The sequence below is a fragment of the Mastigoproctus giganteus genome, chromosome 6 (assembly GCF_048544385.1).
Source record: "Mastigoproctus giganteus isolate SK-2022 chromosome 6, ASM4854438v1, whole genome shotgun sequence".
NCBI lineage: Eukaryota > Metazoa > Arthropoda > Arachnida > Uropygi > Thelyphonidae > Mastigoproctus > Mastigoproctus giganteus.
Window position 1 is genome coordinate 208,699,332 of NC_143580.1, and position 23,436 is coordinate 208,722,767.

The 23,436-nt window shown below is 35.4% G+C and overlaps 1 protein-coding gene across 4 annotated transcripts in view; it reads left to right on the top strand.

Moving 5' to 3' along the window:
- Positions 1-23,436, top strand: part of LOC150084913 (poly [ADP-ribose] polymerase tankyrase-like) — a 1,170,388-nt gene that overhangs the window by 381,302 nt on the left and 765,650 nt on the right. For all 4 annotated transcript variants that reach the window (XM_090376702.1, XM_090376704.1, XM_090376701.1 and 1 more), the window contains 2 exons: positions 7,799-7,933; positions 18,389-18,511. In XM_090376702.1, the coding sequence (XP_090232828.1) occupies positions 7,799-7,933; positions 18,389-18,511 (258 nt within the window). The remainder of the gene's footprint in view (positions 1-7,798; positions 7,934-18,388; positions 18,512-23,436) is intronic.

Genomic DNA, 23,436 nt, shown 5'->3' on the forward strand with positions numbered 1-23,436 from the left:
GCATTAATAACAGGCTGCCTTCCTAGATCAGCTTATTACAGTAATTTACGTTTCTTGGAAAACTTTATAAGACATACACGTTATCGTCACTCATAATTTCAGTGTTGCTTTACCCTAGGAGAGTCCCAGAAGAACCCCAAGTATTGTACACTGCCCTTTTGAACAGCACTGCAACCGCTTCTTACCAACAGGCTTATCCTTCTATTGTATGCTGGCAACCTTCAAAAAGGTTAGCCCTCTTTGACTAACCTCACTAAACACTCACAGTCTTCTGAAGCTCAATGATGCATTTCTCGTATAGTGGCAGTTACCAACTGATCAGGCTCAGAAAACTTCAGATGTGAAGATTTCTGAGCGGTGCAGATGGTCTGCAAGAGAAGGTCATGGTGTCTTGTCGATGACATACAGGAAATTTTCTAGCGGGGATAAGGAGATGATTATTCTCTTGTATAAGGCAATGGTCAAGCCACACCTTGAGTACAGCATACTCAAGGTGTGGAGATCTGAAGACCTCATTTTAAGAAAGATATAGAGCTGATAGAAGGGCAACAAGATTAGTGAATGGAACAAAGGATTGCGCTTACAAAGAAAGACTTAAGTTTTGCAAATTACAGTGTCTGGAGACTAGGTATCTGCAATGTGATCTGATTGAAGTGTATAAGGCCTTGAATGGTTTGAGTATGTTCAATGCTGATGGGATTCTTCCATTTGCCCAGAGCAATCACCTGAAGGGACATAAATTCAAATTGAGGAAAGACAGTTGTAGAATAGATGTGCAGAAATTTGCCTTTAGCCAGTGGGTGGTTGATTGCTGGTCCAAACTTCTGTCTGTCTCAAGGCAGAGCTAGACAAACATTTGGAGCGAATGGGAAGGTATTTTTTTTTTTTTTTTGTATAAACTTGCTTTCTTGCATCATATGCCTCTACTAATGTTAATCTTCTGCTTGGCAGCTTCACACAGCGTGTCTGATAGATGCATAATATTCTAGAGATCTGCTCTGTTAAGCTTGGATAGTAGGGAATTTATGCAGTAGCAGCGGATGAGAATTAATCCCTTCTCCTAAGTTCAGCTTCTCAAATATGTTTGTCTAAGATCTTCTGGGGGTAGCTGCATTTTTGGAGATTCACTGTGACATGTTAATCTCCTCCATTTTATCCTTGGAGGTGCTGCAGTGTGACCCGAGCCCTATCTAATAGGGCCATAATTACAATAATCTTATGATTGTTGGCTTTTTTGTTGCCATGACGGCTTGATTGTTGCCATGTTGTAGTGCGTATATTGTACCTGGCTAGTGTGTCACCCAAGTCAAAATCAGGACAAATTAATATTTAAAAGCATTTTTTTGTACAGATTTTTCATTATTTTTTATCAGTTTTCATAATTTTACGAAGTGATTGTTCCCCCAGAGTAGAGTGCTAGCAGAAAAAACTCAATACTCAATGCGCTTACATTTACAGAAACACTCTGATAAGGGGTAAATTAGTAGTGGTGTAGACCACTACTAATAATATTTAAAACGAGTAATGACAAAGACCTAGTTTAGAGAGACATTCTCACTGTCTGTATGATGCAAGCTTAGATTTTGAATGTTTCCAAACTTGAAGTTTATCAGTTGTTTGGTTTCATCATACTGTTTAGAAATAGCATGATATAAATCTATAATTTGCCTCTTCTGACCTCCAATACCTGTAATGCCCTTTTTAGCATTAGCATGGGCACATGATCCAAGAAAGCAAGCTTATATAGCATCAGCCAAAAAAAAAACCCCTTCTCATTTCACCCATCCAATTTCTCCAAATGTTTGTCTAGTTCTAGCCTTGAATCTGTTTAAGCTATCAACTACAGTGACAGTTGGAAGTTTGTTCCAACAGTCAACCACCCACAGGCTAAAGGAAAACATCCGCACATCTATACTATAACTGTCTTTCCTCAATTTGAATTTATGCCCTCTCAGGCGATTATTCTGAGCAAGAGGAAGAATCCCACCAGCATTGAGCATGCTCAAACCATTCAAGGCTTTATATACCTCAACCAGGTGCCTAGTCTCCAGACACTGTAATCTGCAAAATTTCAGCCTTTCTTCTTAAGAGCATAATTTTACGTGATTTGTTCACTAATCTTGTTACACTTCGCTGTACTCGTTCCAACAGCTCTACATCCTTCTTAAAATGAGGCTTCCAGACCTGTATACAGTAATCAAGGTGTTGCCTGACCATTGCCTTATACAAGGGGATAATAACCTCCTTATCCCTTCTAGAAAAATTTCTGTATCTCATTGACAAGACACCATGAGCTACTCTTGCAGACCATCTGCACTGCTCAGAAAACTTCATATCTGCCTGCACAATTACCCCCAGGTCCTTTTCATTTTCTACCACTGTCAGTGTAGTACCACCGAGTTCATACATTAATCGGGTTACTGCTTCCCAAATGTAGTACTTTAAATTTGTTAATGTTAAACTTCATTTGCCACCTCTCTGCCCATCTGCTCAATATTTCTAGATCTTGTTGTTGCAGCAGCGTACTGTCATTAGTTTCATTAACAACTCTGCCAACCTTCGTATTGTCTGCAAATGTGGACATTAAGCTTGATATGCCATCATCAATACATTAATGAATACAGAAAACAGCAAAGGGCCCACCACTGAACACTGGGGGACTCCACCAATAACATTAGTCCACGAAGAGCAGTGTCCATTGATTACCACTCTCTGTCTTCTCCCACTCAACTATCCCTTTATCTCTAGCAGCAATTTGCCTCCAATGCCACACTGCTCCAAATTGTGCAGCAGTCTTCCATGTGCAACAGTATCAAAAGCCTTTCTAAGATCCAAATATATGATTCATTGCATTCAGTTCCTTTGTGACTAGCATTAGCACTAGTAGAGGCATTTGATGCAAGAAAGCAAGCTTATGCAGCATCAGCCAAAAAAAAAAAAAAAATAAAACCCACTTCCACTTCACCCCTCTGTTCGTTCAAAATACATGTCCAGCTGAGCCTTAAACTTATTTAGGCGATCAACCTCCACGACAAGGGATGGAAGTCTGTTCCACCAACCAACCACCCGCTGGCTAAAGGCAAATTTCCGCACGTCTATCCTATATCTGTCTTTCCTCAATTTGAATTTTGCCCTCTCAGGTGATTATTCTGAGCAAGAGGAAGAATCCCATCAGCATTGAGCATGCTCAAACCATTCAAGGCTTTATACACCTCTATCAGATCACCTCGCTGGTGCCTAGTCTCCAGACACTGTAATTTGCAAAACTTAAGCCTTTCTTCATAAGAGCACCCCTTTGTTCCATTCACTAATCTTGTTGCCTTTCTCTGTACTCGTTCCAGCAGCTCTACATCCTTCTTGAAATGAGGCCTGCAGACCTGTATACAGTACTCTAGGTAGGCGCACTATAGCCCCAGCAGCTCGTGCCCCATTAAACCCCCATCACAACAACAACAACAACAACAACAACAGTACTCTAGGTGTGGCCTGACCATTGCCTTATACAAGGGAATAATCACCGCCTTATCCCTGCTGGAAAAATTCCTGTATATCATTGACAATACTCCATGAGCTACTCTTGCAGCCTGTCTGCACTGCTCAACTTCATATCTGCCTGCACAACCACCCCCAAGTCCCTTTCATTCTCTACCACTGTCAGTGTAGTACCACAGAGTTGGTACATTGCTCTGGGGTTGCTGTTTCCCATGTGTAGTACTTTACATTTGTCAATGTTAAACTTCATTTGCCAGCTCTCAGCCCATCTGCTCAACCTTTCCAGATCCTTTTGCAGCAGCATAGTGTCAGTAGTGTCCTTGACAACCCTGCCAACCTTTGTATCGTCTGCAAACTTGGACATTAAGCTTGATATACCATCATCAATATCATTTATAAATACAGAAAACAATAATGGACCCAACGCTGAGCCCTGAGGGACTTCACTAATAACATTAGTCCACGATGAGCAGTGTCCATTGATTACAACTCTGTCTTCTCCCCCTCAACCACCCCTTTATCCATAGCAGCAATTTGCCTCCAATGTCACACTGCTCCAATTTGTGTAGCAGTCTTCCATGTGCAACAGTATCAAAAGCCTTTCCAAGATCCAAGTATATAATATCAAAGCTATTCCCTGCATCCAGTTCTTTTGTGACTGCATCATAGTATCCAATCAAATTGGTCAGGCAAGACTTCCCCTTAATAACAAAACCATGCTGTGTCCGAGCTATAACTGAAGTCTTGTCTAAATGATCCTGCAGTGCTTCTTTAACCAGTGCCACCATTAATTTTCCTGGAACAGAAGTTAAGCTCACAGGTCTATAATTACTTGTGTCAGCCTTTGATCCTCCTTTGTGAATTGGGGTTACATTTGCACATTTCCAGTCTATGTGTACCTCCCCTGAGTCCAAGGAAGCTCACATAATTATGGCTAAGGGTTTGCTTATTTCCTTTGCTGCCTCCTTTAATATAACTGGATAGATCCCATCCACCCCGGTGCCTTTCTTGTGTTTATCTTCAACAATTTCTCTTCCACTTTACTCCCAGTTATTTCAAGATTCTGTAGCTTACTGCTAGAGTTGAATACACCTCTGGCATTCCCCTCGCTGAATAACTCCTCATGTGTGAATGTCGATGCAAAATATTCATTTAGTTTGTTAGCTACCTGAGCAGGATCATCAACAGTTGACCCATCAATATCAAATGGACCAATCTGATTCATCCCCTTCCTTCTAGAGTTTACATAAGTAAAGAACTCTTTGCTGTTTTTCTTTGCATCCCTTGCCAAGGATTTCTCGTAATCTGCCTTCGCCTGCCTAACCTCCTTTGTAACTTGGTTGCATATCAACTTGTATCTATCATATGCTTCTGTGTCAATTTGTAAGTATCCCATGCATTTTTCTTCTCTGCCATATGCCTCATTAGTTCATCTGACATCCATTTTGGCGTAAACCTTGAACAATATTTCTTAGTTGGTATGTAAAGCCTAGTAGCTTCCAAGATAAGTTCTTTGAATGCTTCCCATTTTGAATTTGCTGTTGGTAACATCATCAGTTGGTCCCACTGTATAGAATTTAAATACTGTTTCAGTCCATTGTAGTCGCCTTTACGGAAGCAATAACCCTTCCCTTTACCCCTAATGGTAGTTACCTCTTTGAGTAAATCCCACTTCAGCACACTGTGATCACTGCTACCTAGTGGTTCATTTATCTGCAGATTCTTAATGCATGAAGAATCACTGCTGATAATCAAATCAAGAGTATTACTCCCTCTAGTTGCCTCCCGAACATGCTGATGTAGAAAACAATAATCCAATAAATCCACAAAAGCCCTGCTAGTGTGTGAATGACCATCCCCCAAATTCCAGTCAATATCTGGAAAATTAAAATCTCCCATTATAAGACTCTCTGATTTACTGGCCCACTCTATTTCCCTGTACAGTTTCTTATTATACTCATCAGAGTCATTAGGCCTATAGCACACTCCTACTCTCAATTTTGATCTCCCAATGCTTATGTCACACCAAACTGACTCAACACTGCACTGTTCAGCGATGTCGACTGGCTTCATTTCCTTGGTTTTTATGTGTTTCTTAACTAATAGCATAACCCCTCCCCCCTTCCTATCCTGTCTATCCTTTCTGTAGACGTTGTACTCCCCAAATTCCAGTTCTGCATCCCTTATATCTGTGTGACACCACGTCTCTGATATCCCAACAATATCTGCCTTTGATGTTTTGAGCAATACCTCAAATTCATCAAATTTGTTTACTAAACTCCTAGCATTGGTGTACACGCACGTATACCTGCACCTGTTTCTATTTTTAGCTACCCTAACACAACCCATGTGTTTACTTGTACCACAATGGCTCCCAGCAGTCTCTGAAATAACAAGCATCTTGTTTTTCAGGCTTCTGCTCATTTGAATAGAAGCAGTGCAAGAATCTCTTTCACCTCTGCCAGTGGCTACTGTCAATCTATTGGTCTTTGTCTCCCCCAAGCTAGCAGTTTTCCGACCTACCTAACACTGCCTCGATAGCATCAGCAAATATTCTTGCACCCTAACACTGCCTCAATAGCATCAGCAAATATTCCTGCTCCAATTTGTGCAGCAGTCTTCCATGTGCAACAGTATCAAAAGCCTTTCTAAGATCCAAATATATCATTCATTGCATTCAGTTCCTTTGTGACTATATCATAGTATCCAATAAAATTGGTCAGGCAAGACTTCCCCTTAACAAAACCATGTGTCTGAGCTATAACTGAAGTGTTGTCTAGATCATCTCTTTAACCAGTGCCTCCATTTGCACATCTCCAGTCCGTGGGTACCTCCCCTGATTCCAAGGAAGCTTTCATAATTATGGCTAAGGGTTTGCTTACTTCCTTTGCTGCCTCATTTAGTATAACTGGTTAGATCCCATCCACCTTTTATATGTTTATCTTCAACAATTTCTCCTCCACTTTGCTCTCAGTTATTACAAAATCATCTAGCTCACTGCCAGAGTTTAATTCACCTCTGGCATTCCCCTCCCTAAATATCTCCTCATGTGTGAATGTAGATGCAAAATATTCATTTAGTTTGTTAGCTACCTGAGCAGGATCATCAACAGTTGAACCATCTATATCAATTGGACCAATCTGATTCATCCCCTTCCTTCTAGAATTTACATAAGTAAAGAACTCTTTGCTCTTTTTCTTTGCGTCCTTTTCCAAAGATTTCTCATAATCTGCCTTTGCCTGCCTTGGATGGTACTGTCCAAAACATAGTCATGTTTTGGCCAGCCCCATCCAAGTCTTCTGCAAGGGGTGCCACTTGTTAACCACTCTCCTAATTATGATACCATATGCAAATTTTACTTCACACCCTGTACCCCTTTGTCAGTGTCATTTAAGAAGCGGCATTAATCCCAAAATCAACCCAAGCACACCTGCTCTTACAGTCCAATCTGAAGTAATTAATGACAGTCCTCTTTCCTTGTCTTGTAGCCATTCTGTGCTCCATTGATGGGTCTTACCTGTGATCCCGACAGTTTAAGTTTATATAGTAACTTCGTGGAATCACGTATCTAGTGACTTCCCATCATGGAAAATTGCTCGATACTGAAATCCATGATAAATTTCCAGTTTTATGTGTGGTTCTAGGGAATGTATCTTTCTTTAGTGATTCAATTTCATCCAGCAATGCATCAAGTTTTAATTTAAGATCAGTACATTCCTTATATCAGAGAAAAAGAAAAGAATCATCATTTGAGCTAGGATTATATACTAAATTGACCTTTGATTGTGTGCCACGGTTTTGCAAGTAAACAATGTATAGCTGATGGGAATTTCCCACAGAATGCCTGAGTTGTGATATTCCATGAAGAAAATTTGAAGTGTTGTTATTGTGTGTAAACCATTATTATGTTAAAAATTAAATTACTAAATAATATTGGATATAATTTTACAAAAAGTAGAGTTAATTGCAAAATATTACAGGAATTATGCAGTTACAAAATGATAAGAATTAAATTTAGATATATTTTAGAAAATAACTTCACAAAAATTTTATATGTCCAAATTAAGTTATTAATTAACTAGAAACCCAAATTGATTATAATCTGCAAGAATAGAGGCATTCCATAACTGTGTACATTAATGTGACTGCTGTCATCTCCACAGGATTTATGATTTGCTCCTATGTATAGTCTCTTTCTTAGCTTCTTAAGTAATGAGTTCATAATTTATCCTTTTTTTGCTATGTTATTTTATTTTTTATATATTAGTTTTTTCATTTTTTCCCCCTTTACTGTTTTTCACTTTAGGACAATTCTGAATATACAATGAGTTATCCGACTGTAAACTCAACGTTGCTCAGTGAAGCCCTTAGGATGGGAGTTTCAGTTGACACGCTAAGTCTTCTTTGTGAGGAAAATGAAAATTTTAACTACAGCTGGCAGGTGAGACCAAAGCCCTTGGCAGTCTTGAGATGAGTTACTTTCCTCCCCCCCTTTTTTTGTACAGTTCTGTGTACCTAAAAACATGCTTCTTCAGGATTAATTAAAGTTGTTTTTTCTTTTATTTTTATTAACAGTGAAAAAAAGTTCACTGGATAAAGTTCATATAGCTGACAAAAAAACGTAAAATAAGTGAAACATGTAAAATGATGAGAATAATGTATATTAATATATTTTGAATTATTTCCATCTAGTGGTTCCTTTATTTGTAGATTTGTAGATTAATGTATTAGATAGTATGAACCAGAGCTATAATGCTCAATACATTCTATGTTGATATCAATATTTGTAAAATAATAAGAGAAATTTACCTCAATATAGTACGTAGAACACTTCCGTATGATACTCTTCCAGAAATTAAAACGAAATAATTGAAAAACTTACATTATAGTAACAAATAATTTAAAAAATAATTAAAACTCAATTTAACACAATCAAAAATCAATTTAATGCAATTAAAAATAAGAAAATTAATTAAAAAAATTGCAAAACGATTTTCTTTCCTGAAGCTGACAACACTTTTCTACTGTATGTTGTGATCACAGGAATGAAAATTACCGAATAGGGGTGAGTATGAAATTTAAATAGGGATTATTTGTTTTCGCTCATGCACGTGAAAGCCCACGAATCGGAGATGAGATATGGCCGATGAACATTAACAGAATTTTCGTGTAATTTAATTTTTACGGTTTCTGCATGTAAGTTTTTCAATTTTTTTCGTTTTAATTTCTAGAGAGTATCATACGGAAGTGTTCTACATACTATATTGAGGTAAACCTCTTATTATTTTACAAATTCTTAAAGTATGGAAAATCGCTGCTGATAATCAGATAATCTCTTTCTCTCTCTCACTCTCTCTCTCACTCTCTCTCTCTCTCTCTCTCTCTCTCTCTCTCTCTCTCTCTCTCTCTCTCTCTCTCTCTCTCTCTCTCTCACACACACACACACACACACACACACACACACACACACACACACACACACACTGAATATAAATATTCATGTATAATGGAAGCTCAGTGTAACACGAACTTTGAGAGACAACTTTAACACCCATGTTATAAGTGAAGAATGTTAGAGCTAAAAAATAAAACTTTCCCAAATTTTAAACATGAATACGATAATCAAAAGACAATGTACTATGTGTACATTTTTATATAAATAAATTTGATTTTGTTGCTGATTCCTGCCGGTCTTATGCCCTAGTTAAAAGCTGCATCACAAAAGATCTGATGAGCCTGTTGATGATCCCCCAAAAAAGTCTCTCTCTTTGTCTCTCTCTCTTTCCCCCTTGCACGAACTTGTGTTATCTGGAATAATTCAAAAGGCTGATCTTTCTTTTTTTATTTTTATTAACAGTAGTGCAGTACCCGCTGGTTATAGTGATCACCTTTACAAATTGAATTTTGATTCTAATAAGCAAATAGATTGAGATTATTATCTGTTTGTAACAGATTGTACAAACAAAAAGCCCAATAAACTGAAAACTTAAAATTGTTTTTATTATTTTATGGTTGTGACCTCTAGAATTCTATGTGATTTTCAGAAATGTGCTTTAGAAAAATATCGCAGACTACTGTGTTTTCTTGGAAACCACGAGTGAATTTCTGATTAGTTTAGCTCCAGATTCGGTAAGAATAATATCAGCTCGAAACTGTGCGATTTATTATTTTTCTCAATTTTTTATGGTAAAATATGAACGAAAAGAACACCGCAACAATAAGGTTTTAACATTGCAACAATAAGCGGAAATTTTTAATAGAATTTGAAAAGGTTGAAATTTAGGAAATTTCTCCAAAGAGTTTAATGTGGGGATGTCAACAATTTATGACCACAAGAAAAATTCCAATGCTTTAGCAGACTTTGTGTCGATTATAATTAGTGAAGGAGGATCTAGCAGGAAAAAGATGAAGTCGAAACCTGAAAATATGACTTTAGAGAGTGCACTTTATTTGTGGTTTCTTCAGAAGTGAAATTTTGGTGAACCAGTGTCTGGCCCAATGTTGTGTGAAAAAGCATTGGATTTTAATTGAAAATTAAGAGGTAATAAAGATTTTAAGGCAAGTACAGGTTGGCTGCAAAACTTTAAACTGAGACACGGTATACGTGAATTAGATATTCAAGGCAAGAAACTTTCTGCTGACGAATCGGCAGTGTTGTCCTTTAAAAGTAAGTTTGCTTCAGTTTTTAGCAAATTAAGAGAAAGAAGACATAATGTTGATGAGATAGGCTTATTATGGAAAGCATTAACAAACCCTAGCCACTAAAAGAGAAATGCTTGCATGAGGTTTTAAGATGAGAAAAGAGCAAGTTACGATTGCTATGTGTGCAAATGCTACTGGGATGCACAGATTGTCCGTGCTTGTTATCACTAAGTTGAAAAAACTGAGAGTATTTCAAAATCTTTCTAATTTTCCTGTTTTGTTTAAAAATCATAAAAATGCCTGGATATTTTTATGTTTTCCGAGATTGGTTTATAATTTTTTTTTAATTTAATTAATCTTAATTATTTAATTTAATTGTAAGGTAAGATTAAATTTATTTTCCTTGCATTCGATTATCCGGAAAACTTGGCCATCTGGAAGAGGTGTGACATCAATTATTCCTGATAACTGAGACCCTACTGTGTGTGTATATATATACACCTAATTCTGTTTTTACACGATAGATACGTTCCTGAAAAATACGTGTAAAAAAAATTCGTGTAAAAAAAGACATTGTATTTATGGAAGAAAAGAAGATTGGTTCCGGATCTAAAAAAATCATAAAAATAATTAAAAAAAAAACACATAAAAATAATTTAAAAAAAAAAAACATAAAAATATTCGTTTTAAGCTTATTATTTTATTTAAACAAAATACACATGTAATAATATGTAATTAAAATGTATTAAAATAAATTTGTATGAATATGAAATGAAAAAAAAAATCTTCATGAACAAAAAAAATCTGTTTTACACATAACAAGATTTTATTCATTTTCACTTTCTGATAATAAACGGCGCATATGTTTGCGTACGACTGGAATATCACTGCCATCACTAGAAATGTTGTGGACATCGTCTTCTTCCTCTATTAATGAAATTCTTTCTGTGATCTCTTGAGCAAAATCAGCACGAGTCTCCTCTGGTGCTGATGTTTCACCGGTTTTACGAACGAATTCAGTTATTAATCGTTGTGTTCGTGTTTTGGTTAGGCCGTTATATAATTCTCTGTAAGAGGCTGTCAACAACTTCAGTTCACGTTGAAACTTCCCAGCGCGTTCCTCATTAGGGTCATGTTTGACAAAATGATTACCTAATTTTCTGGCCAGTTCCAGACCTTCTTTTATTAAATCTGCATTTAGAACAGGATCATTTTCTTCATTATCACTACGTTCTGTGGGATAAGGAGTCCCAAGGACAACCTCTAATATTTCATCTTCGCTTAGGGCTTTGTCGGTTAACAATTCATCAATATCTTCAAACGATAGATCATCGAATCCTTCTCCACCAATTTTGTGTGCCATTGTAATGATGTTGGGAAATTCGGTCGTATTAGGGATGATGGGATCTTTGCTTTTTACACATTGTGGCCAAACCGCTTTCCAACACGCATTTAAAGTTGCTGGTTTTAATTCAGTTAACGCTAATCCAACTTGATTGATACAATCCATAATTGAGAATTTCTTCCACACATCAATGATTGTTAGTGTTTCATCATTCAGTTTGTCCAAAACGTGTTGGAATGTTCGTTTTACGTAGTATGTTTTAATTGTCGCAATTATACCTTGGTCTAGCGGTTGTATCAAAGATGTAGTATTAGGTGGCAGAAATAAAATTTGTACGTTTGGGTGTTCTAAGACAGGATGGCCGGGTGCATTGTCAAGAATCAGAAGAACTTTAAATTCGAGACCTTTCAAATTCATATAACGTCTAACTTCTGGGACGAAAAATTTGTTGAACCATTCTGTAAAAATAGTAGTGGTCACCCGGCCTTCTTGTTTGCCATCCAGTGAACAGGCAGTTTATTGATATCTACACCTTTCATTGAACGTGGGTTTAGGGCTCGATTTACCAGCAGTGGTTTCAACATACGATCTCCTGCAGCGTTGGAGGAAAATAATAAGGTCACGCGATCCTTACCTACCTTAAAACCACCAGCAGTTTTCTGCGATTTGGCTACATACGTTCTGTTGCATTCGTTTCCAGAAGAAACCAGTTTCATCTGCATTCCACACTTGATCAGGAGTGTATCCTCCATCTTCAATAATTTTTGCAAGTTCCTGCGGGAATACTTTAGCAGCCGATTCATCTGCAGATGCAGTTTCACCTTTAATTTTTATATTATGAAGAGCATTCCTTTTAAGAAACCCTGTCATCCAACCTGTACTCGCAGAAAATTCATACTTTCTGTTTAACTGAGATGAAATGCTTGGCTCCTTTTCTTTAATCTGTCTGTAAATTCTTAGTGCTGTTTGCTTGATGGCATTTCCATCTACTGGTACTCTTTTTTGTGACTGATCTTCTATCCATATTACCAGAGCCTTTTCCATTTTTTCCCTGACAATATCTCTTGTATATGATGATGAATTAACACTTACTTTTGTTCCAGAACATACCGACTTCCTAATTGCAGCTTCATTTTTCTTAATAGTTCTTACAGTAGCTTCATGTACACCAAAATGCTTTCCTAGAGACGTAGCCACTTGTCCAGTTGCAAGACGATCTAAAATTTGAATTTTAAGTTCCAAAGAAATCGTTTTCCTTTTCATTTTGGTAATAGGCGAATTATTCGACATTACAAATGTATATAAGGGCTACCGAAAAATATCTCAGTTATAATTAATAAAAAAAGGTATGAAAAATTTGTAAACTTACAATTTATTGACTATTGGCAAAATTAATAAATTTATATGTGCACAAATTTCACTAAAGATTCTTTCACTTTGAAATAGAGCTTACTACTACACGTCTTCCGAAGGTACAATGCACGAATACCGTAGATGTGCACCAAATTCAATAAAAACGTTGATGATTCATAGATACCTAGACGTACACATTGGTAAGCAAAAGCACGCGTTTCAAAACGCACACACTAGCTGTTATCCAATCTATTGGTGCGTGTAATATAGAAATGATACTAATATGCCACAAATAAAAAAAAATTCTTACAATTTAGGCAAAAAAAAATTCATAGAAATCGTGTTAAATCAAAATGACTCGTGTAAAAAGAGAATGAAATATTTATTTTGAATTCGTGTTAAATCAAATTCGTGTAAAAAAAGTTCGTGCAAAAACAGAATTAGGTGTATATATATTTTTTGTTATTATTTAAAAAAAAATTTTTTTTACTCAAGACTAGGCACAGGTATAGCATCCCTCACTGAAAGATTTCAGTTGTTAAAAGAACACAGTGAAACATTTTGCATTATTTATAATGTAAATAAAAGAATGGGATAAAACACTTACAAGATTTGCATTTAAAATTGACTAATAATAAAAATCAAAATGAAAGTGATATTCACAGGCCAGCTCTGTTAGATGAGCTGAAAACTTTGCATTGTTTCATACAACAAGGTATGAGATCAGTTTTGAATTTTATTTGCAGAAAATCCCTGATAGATTCATTTCCAGATACATAAGCAGTTCATTAAATTTGTTTAATGCTGCTAATGTCAGCAGCTTCAGGAGAATGAAGCTTTTCCAGAATTGAAAATTATCAAAAACTAAAGATCCACCATGTCTCAAGAATGTATGCCGGATAAGGCAACAATATCAGTAGAAAATGATAACACCCTCATCCCATATGCGTGTTGTTATCCATAAATTGTGTGTTCTCTGGTGTCGGTTTGTATGTTTTTCTTGGCAAAAATTCAGAGTTTCTGCGGATGTGGACTTTACTATCCTTGCCTGAGGCTGAATTCACCTGTGGAGCGAAAATAAGACCATAAAAGTTCACTGTCATTGATGGGATTCATACTTAGACCTTTTCCACTACAGCACTACATGCGAGGCAAATAAGATAATGTGATCACTTATAGTGCAACAAAATAATATAAAATTTTGTTACTTCTACCCTTTTTCTTGTAGTATTAATGAAATTAAGAATGCTATACAGTAATACCCCGAAGTTACGCGATAGGTGGGTCCGACGAAAATCGCGTAAGTCGAATTCGCGTAAGTCGGGGTACAACTTTGCATATAAATACATATAAATTTTGCTTAATTGGGACCAAGGACTAACAAAAACACTAGTTTAGAAGAAAAATATTAATAAAATTGCAGTTCTTTATACATATTAATACAAAATATGTATTAAAAAACAAATGACTTACGTAAAAAAGTTATTTCGATGTCGATGGCTTCATAAAATCTAACAAATTCGTCTGACGACACAGAGACTTCTTTTTTTCACGCAGAATTTCTTCGTAGCAAGATAATAATTTTTTTATTCCTTGCTTTGTAGCTATAACGCGTTCTTCGTTGGAGTCTATGTTTTCTAAAATTTTTAAGCCCTTTTCAATTTTCAACCTGTCAAGTTTGCAATTGTCATGTGCTTTTCGCCGTTGCTTCGTTTAGGCCTGTAGCACGTGCAGTATCACATGGCCTTTCATTTCGCGCAAAGCGTTTCACAATTTTATATTTTTTCTCTATCGACAGAGGCGGACTGGCCATAAGCCTTGCCGGGGAAACCCTGGTGGGCCAGTGTGATTTTGGCCATAAACCATAGTATGAGGCCACTATAAATTTTCCCGGGTAAGAATTTTTGACCCAGTCCGCCTCTGTTTATCGATAATTGCTTTTCTTTTTCTCTCTGAATCTGCAGTGTCTTCACCAGGACGCTTCCTTTTCACACCTTTTAATTTTACTAATTTTTAGGGAATAAAGCACAATTACAAAACGAGGAGCACGCTTGATACGCATAAACAAAGCTGCGCGCATGTAGCAACTGAATAAACAACACCATAAAGGCAGAGATACACTATTAACCCCTCACATTTCTAGGGGTTACTACCATAAAACAATAAAAATCCAGTTGCGTTTCTGCTAGTGAAATATGTTATAAACTGGTAGTAAACTCGGTCTAATTGCATTTGCGATTTTACCGATAGCTGGAATTGTGTTGGTTTTTACGTTATTATGGTGAAATGTATTTCCCCTTCACTGATATAAAAAACATAAAAGCAGCAAAGTTGAATTTTGTTCATCTTTCGCTCTCATTCTCCGCCGTCGCACCGTATATCGATAACATATGAAAAACGACCTTGAAGATAGTGGGCGGCAGCGTTGCCAAACGAAAAAATCAAGAACCGCTTAACTCCGAGTTCGCGTAAGTCGGGGTAGCGTAAGTCGGGGTATTACTGTACTTAAATATATTTTGTTGGCTTCTTTTAATATTTTTATGTTAAAGCAAAATTTATTTGATTGCTTTTTTCGATTATTATCCTATTATAAATTATGTAATGATCTGATTAAAGTCATTATTTTTTTTTTTTTTTTGTTTTAAAGTGTTAATTCCAAAATGCATTTTGTTATGCACTCATTGATCATTATGAAAGATATACAAAGGTTGATAGCAAAGTTGGCAGGGTTGCTAATGATAGTAAAGACAGTATGCTACTGCAACAGGATCTAGAAAAGTTAGGTAGATGGGATGAGAAGTGGCAACTGATGTTTAATATTGACATGCAAAGTACTGCATGTGTGTACCAGTACCCCAAGAGGAATGTATCAACTGTGGTACTACACTCAGGGAGGTGGAGAATGAAAAAGACCTGGGAATAATTGTGCATTTGGATATGAAGTTCTCTAAGCAGTGCAGATGGGCTGCCAGAGCAGGTCATGGAGTTTTGTCAATGGTATACTGCCACTCCCCGGCTTATGTAATACTGCCTGGAGTTTCAGAAATTTGACTTTATGTAAGTTTTTGCCGGCTGATGCAAACTTTAAAAAAATCATGGAAATGTATTTTGCATCCTGTAGGAATAAATATCGTAAAAGTATCGTAATGTGAACCCAATAACATATTGGTTTTTTTTTTTTTTTTTTTTTTTTTGGTAATTCGTTACAAGACATTGGAAGTTGAAATTTTCGCTATATAACTAAGCTATTTATCTCTCTACAAGGTCATTTTTATAATGGAAATTGCAGTACACTTTCATCGTTATCATATATTCCATTATAAGAATCAATTTTGAACTCCTTTGTGATGTTTTTCTAAAACACATTTCTGGTGGTCACTACCATAAAACAATAAAAACAATTTGCACTTTCCAGTTTATTGGGCTTTTCTGTTAGTGAAATCTATTATAAATGGATAGTAAACTCGATCTTATTGCATATGCAATAATAGTGATAACTGGAATTCTGTGGGTTTCTATGTTACGGTATTATGGTGAAATGTATTTACCCTTCACTGAAATCTTCAATCCTATAAGAAACATAAATAAATTTTCAGAATCTTCTCTTCATTCCTATTTACTTTTTACAATACAGTAGGGAAAGGGACCAATGAAAAGTGCAAGTGCTGGCAGTGCTAGGAAACGAAACAAATTTGATTTAGAAATGCAGATGATTACTTAAGAATTATGAAGCAGGACAAAGTCTGTTATCCATTACACAGAATTAGGTCTCTTTGCTTCAAGAACGTGTAAAAGAACGTGTTAAAGGATCAATGCATTTAAGATCAACAATGATAACAAAACAGCATTCAGGTGCTATGTCGAAGATGGAAAAGCTATTAATAATATGGATGGAAAAGCAGATTCAGAAGCAAGTGCCCCTGAGTCCAATGGCCATTGAAGCAAAAGCAAGAAGTATTTATGAAGATATTTAGGATAAGTATGGCTAACCTAAGCCAAGTTTGTGGTAAGTTAACAGGTGGTTTTATAGTTTCAAGCATTGCGCTGGTTTCCAAAACATTAAAGTATGTAGTGAAGTTGCCAGTGCAGATTCTGCAGCTGCAGAGAAATTTTTTAATGTGTTGGAAAAACCCCTTCTAAATTTCCACAGCCTTCAACCTCTGTAGAAGCTATACGTATCAGCTGGATACGTTGATTCTGGCAATGATGCTCGAAAGGTAAAACTTGCTGATGTTGTAATTTTCTAATTTTGAAATTTTTGTAAATTTTTCTGCGTGTGAGATGAAAAATATTGAATAAATAATTCTATTTACATGTTCGTCGGATACTTCTTTTTTGCTTCAATCAAATTTGTGAGTGCTGCATGAGCATTTATTGAAATTCTGACTTATGTAGAGTTCTGCGGAATGCAACCCTTACGTAAATCTGGGAGTGGCTGTATAGGAATTTTGCTAGCAGAGACAAGGATGTGATTATACTTTGTATAAAATAGTTAGACCACACCTTGAGTACTGTGTACAGGTCTGAATGCCTTGTTTTAGGAAGGATGAAGAGTTGCTAGAACAAGTGCAGAGGCCGACTGGGCTAGTCAGGTGGGTAAAGTGTTTGCCTGGCAACCCAAAGGTTGCGGGTTCGATTCTGCCTCGGGCTTGGATCAGAGTAAAATGCAAAAACTTCGGGAGGTGCATTATGGCCACAGAAGCTGATGCGCCAACAACTAACAAACAAAAAAAAAAAAAAAAAAAAACACGAGTACATAGAAGGGCAACAAGACTGGTGAGAGGAACAAAGGGGTGCTTATGAAGAAAGGCTTCGTAAGGCTTACGAAGAAAAGTTCTGCAAGTTGCAGCATCTGGAGACTAGGCAGCTGCGAGGTGATCTGATTGATGCGTGTAAGACCTTGAATGGCTTGAGCAGGCTCAGTGCTGATGGGATACTTCTGTTTGCTCAGATTAAGAACCTGAGTGGCATAGATTCAAATTGAGGACAGTTGTAGAATTGATGTGCAGAAATTTGCCTTTAGCCAGCGGATAGTTGATTGCTGAAACAGACTTTCATTTTTTGTTTTGGAAATTGATGGCTTAAATAAATTTAAGGCTGAACTAGACAAACACATTTGGAGTTACTGAATGGGTGAAAATGGGAAAGGTTTTTTTTTTTTTTTTTTTTGGCTGATGGTCTATAAGTTTTCTTTCTAGCATCATATGCCTCAACTAATGCTAATGCTAAAAGAATTGTCTACAATTATTATTATTACTTGGTCTTAATCATGGTCACTGCATACTAGATAATGGGGGTTATTTGATGAATGTACCAGAAATGTTACATAATGTGTTCATTAGTAAACTTGTTATGAATGTGTTTTTAATTGAATTATGAAAACTTATGAACGGTAAGTATCAAGTGGATATTTTTTACTTGATAGTTACCATTGGAATTATTAGTTAGCTTACATTGAAATAAATATGGTATATTTTTGTGTAATATTAATAATATGCATATTTTAATAAAAATATGAAAATTTTGAAGTAATTAATTTGCCCATTCTTTTTATAGAAAGATCATGTATATCATCATATAATTATGGCAGTTAGAAGTGGTCATAACAAGCTGGCTGGCCAGTTAGTTAGTGAAGCCTTTGAGAAGGGCGGATATGGATTTGGACTTCTTCATAAGGAGGTTAGCATTTACAGCCCCTTTCTCCCCCTGTATATTTGATTATGCCATCACTAGTTATGATAGTACCAAACCTGCAAACTGTATTTACAATGGAGAATTTCTTTTTATCATTTCTCTTGGTTACAAAAAGTTTTTCTGTCTTTTTTTTTTTTTTTTTTTTTTTTTTGGAAAAAAAAAAAAAAAAAAAAAAACTTAGTTTTTCTTTTCACAAAAGATAAGTATTAAAACTGTGTTAAAATTGGAATTTTTTAAAAATATAGCGGAATATTTAACGAATAGAAGTAGAGAAATAGAGAATATATTACGAACTGCTATTTAACAAATTTCTCTATATTACGATTTTTTTGCAAAACATTGCACCTTGAAACGAAATTACATGTAAAATTAACCCCATATAGCAAAGTGTTAGCCTCTCTATAACGAATTAGTAAAAGCATTTTTGAAGATTTTCAAGCATTTACTGCTAAACAACTGCTCAAATATACCGGACCCCTTCCCTCCGAATTGGGCATTAGCATCTGGAATTAATCATCCTTTTAGTGAATACTTGTGGCCATTGACGCTCGTAGGATGGTCTTTGTTTCATTTTTGTTAGAGTTATAAAACCAAATGGGTTTCTTAAAAGTGGTCTTAAACTTTCCAATAAATAGGGTAGATTTGAAAATTGATGTTGGCTCGGGAAAACGAAATTCGCTGCGGTAGAGCTTTAGCATGCTGTGGTGGCAATACCTAGAATGTTACCATAGGTGGATTTTAGTAATACCTACTGAGTGACATTTACTTCTCACCTCAACTGTACCATGTGACCTTCATTTCAATCATTATATATGTCCATTCTCATCTAACTGGACTTCCAGTAAATGGTTTTCATGAATTTTTTTTTTTTTTTTTTTTAAATTTTGTTCTTTTAGAACAATTTGTCATCAATCACATATGCTATATGCTCTTGTAAGTTTTTTTTTTTTCTGAAAAGTAATATGCAGCATACATTAACCGTAAATTTTCTTTCGTTTATATATGAATGAAAGCAGAATAAAAGAAATTCACAAAGTCATATATGTTTTCAAAGTGATTGATAGGAAAGGTCACGTGATACTGTTGAATTAGCAAGCGAACGTTATTGAGTAGGCGGTAGTAACAATTCACTCTATGGCCAGCGCACGAAGTTTGCGATGTGTGTATTAGCAAGAGCTGCAGTCAAGTAATTTTTACAATTGCGGAAACAATGTTGAAGAGAAAGTGTTTAAGTATTAATGATAAGGTAAAAATTCTTCATGATATTGACAAGGGTTTTAAGAAAAAAGATGTTGTGGAAAAATATGTCATGTCTGCAAGCGGCTTATCTACGATTTTAAAAAATCGCGAATCAATTTTAAATGCAATTGAAGGAGGAGCAGACAAGAAGCAAATTAAGTTGTGTATATTTAAGCTGTTCTAAAATGGGTGCAAATGATACGTGAAAAGAATATACCAATATCGGGTCCAATAATTAAGCAAAAAGCTCTGAAATTTGCATAGTCCCTTGGACATACAGAATTTAATGCGAGCACTGGGTGACTAGATAAATTTAAGAAGCGCCACAGAATTGTGGAAAAGGTTATTTGTGGAGAAAGTGTTAATGTAAGCGAAGAAGATTGCAACAGTTGGAGGAACAACACCGTAAAGAAGATTTTGGAAGAATATGAACCTAAGGATGTTTTTAATGATGACGAAATGGGTTTATTCTTTAAATGTTTACAGAATAGAACACTTGCTTTTAAGGATGATAAATATTTTGGTGGAAAACGAAGCAAAGAAAGAATCACTGTGCTAGTTGGGACAAATATGACAGGAAGTGAAAAATTAAGACTTTTAGTCATCGGAAAATCAAAAAACTGAAGATGTTTTAGAGGCACAAAATCTTTGGAAGTTGACTACACTTTTAATAAAAAAGCATGGATAACAAGTGATATCTTTGATGACTGGATATTAAAAGTAGACAGGCGTATAACAAAAGAAAAAAGGAAAATCGTGTTGGTAACTATCAACTGTCTGGCACATCCTGCCAGTATTTCTGCCAAACTTAAAAGTGTGAAGTTGTTCTTTTTACCACCAAATGTAACGTCAAAACTCCAGTCAATGGACCAAGGCATTATTAAAAATTTTAAATTTTATTATCGAAAGAGAATAATAATGAAGATTGTCAATGCGTTATCAGAAAATAGAAACTTGGAGGTTACAATTAACCTTAGAGATTGCATGTCTGAACTGGCAAAAGTTTTGACAAATGATGTCACTGAATACACTATTCAAAATTGTTTTTCAAAAGCGGGATTTGCAGTAAGTCGAACAACAACTGATGAACAAGATGAATTGCCCCTTTCACAACTGAAAAACTTTTGGACATTATTAGAATTGTCTGGAGACATTGAAAATGCAATAACACTGGATAGTTATGTTTATGTAGATCAAGATATGACTACAACAGAACATCCAAATGAAGATGAAACACTGCTGAACAGTGTTAGATGTGACCATGATCACAAAGAAATTAATGATGACGCTGAAGACGCATCAGAACAACCCTTAGAAAAGCTAACCGTGAAGAAATGATTAATGCTTTTAAAATGGTTCGTATGGGTCTACAGTTTTGTGAAAATGTTCCTGATAATGTTTTTAATGCTCTGAACAAATGTGAGGTTTTCTTTGAGAATCAGACATTTTTTAATTGTACTGTGCAAATGAAAATTGCAGATTGTTTTAATTTGTGATACTTCCCGGCGAAAATTGTGTAAACGTAATTTGAATAAGTGTTTTGGAAATAAAATACATTAAAAATAAATGTAGATTCATTTTATAATTAAATAACTATTTTTAATAAAAAAGATATTCTCTGTATAACGAAATTTCTCTATAATGAATTTTTTCGCTGGATTTATCGAATTTGTTATAGGGAAGTTCCAATGTATATTATAAAGTTTTGTTTGTTTTCATTAAGAAATTGACAGTCAGATGTGTCAGTTTACAATTCATAATAGAAATTTAGGATACTAGCCTTATGTTCTGTAATGTGTGACTGTTTTATTGGATCGTATGGTGCATGACTTTCAATCTCTTTCAGTAAAATACCAAAGCAGTATGATGTAAATTATAGAAGACATGCACATAATTTTCCACGTACAGTAGAGAATTGAAAATCCAAATATCAGTAATTCGAAACATCAAAAATCCGAATGAGCCATCATTTATTTTTTTATGCTGGTGCCATATAATAATTACAGTAACTGCTGATTATTGGGATCATATTGGCGAATTTAATTTTGGTTCTATTAAACGGCAATTCTAATAAGCACAAATCAGAGGAATATTATCCACAGGCTATAAAAAAAATAATTCAAAATGAGGACACAGATTGTCTACACTTTTATTATGTTGCCAATTAACAAAATTAAATGAAATGTGAAAATCGACAAACTAACTGATTCGACAAACGATCAACAATCCAAATGCTATCCAACTCTCATTTACTCTTGCTGAAAAGAGTGAGATCTGTTAGCAAAGAAAAGTAGTCAGAACTGGTGCAGCAAAAAATAAGTAATGCTTTTCGTTAAAGGCCTATACAGCTAGGCCTCACATAACACGAGTTCGATTAATGCGATATTCTGTTAACGCTATTTGAAAAATGATACCACTTTTCACTTTACATGATGCAAATTTCCAGTTAACGCAATCTTTTTTTTTTATGCGATAGTTGAAAAAGATTTGATGAAAAGAATTAGATGAAATCTTTCATATAGCATAGAACCTCAAACAAAAGGTTTGATGTTCTCTGCGATATTTATTTCGCCAGGGCCCAGAGAAGATTGTTGTCGGCTCTTGGAAATTGATTGATGAAAAGAGAAAGTCAACACTTTAAATATTTCCCCAACAGTAATTTCTTCATTGTGTATTTTTTGTCAGAGGTTCCCAAAGTTTCTCGGTTCACGGCGCCTTTAATGTCTCAGTAATTTTTTCAAGGTGCACCCAGACCAAAAGAAATACCTAACAGTTTCGTTTAGTAGTTAGGTCCAAACAACTTAATAAGAAATGCTGAAACTTTGAACTACCTCGAGCTAGTAGTTCGCGCAGTGTCCGACAGATGTCGAGTATCGCTGTGTTTACCTCGAAAATTTAAAATATTCCGCGGCGCACAGTTTAAGAACCGCTGTTTTATGCAATAAACATTTAATTCCATAATTATTTTCATTATCTTTTACATTATATACAGTTAAAAAGTTATTTAAAAGGTATTTTTAAAATTCTTTATGGACATTCCAGAAGTTCAAGGACCAATTATAATTTTTCCTATTGGTTATGATATTCGATTAACACGTTTCCGTTTTGCACGATGCGCTCGCGGGACGAATTAATCATGTTAATCAAGGTCCGCCTGTGTATATATATATATATTATTGTGGCTGAAAGTTCCATTTGTTTTTTTATGAATAACAATATGTAAGTACAACTTAGTATTTTTATTTCTAAACTCCAGAAGAGTATTTTTGATAAGTTTGAAAATCCGAACAAATTGGATGTCTGAACTGCACCCAGTCCCATTTAGTTCATATCATCAATGCTCTACTGTATTGTTAATTCTGAAAAATCAAAAATAACACCTATGTATAGTAGGAATGAATTTTCAGTTTAAAGCAGCAGGAAATTCAGTGTAATCAGATATTTGCACACAAATAAGTATAAGACATGTTGGACTGAAAACCTATGTAATCGAGACCCCTAATATTCGTAAAATCGGACAAATGCTATCTTAATACGATTTTCACTTGTAAAGGATCTGTGTCCTCATTTTGAATTAATTTTTTTTTAAATCAAAAGATTTGATTTTAAGTTAAATAAAAAATAAAATGTTAGATAAGATAAGATATAAAATATTAAGAAATATCATTAAT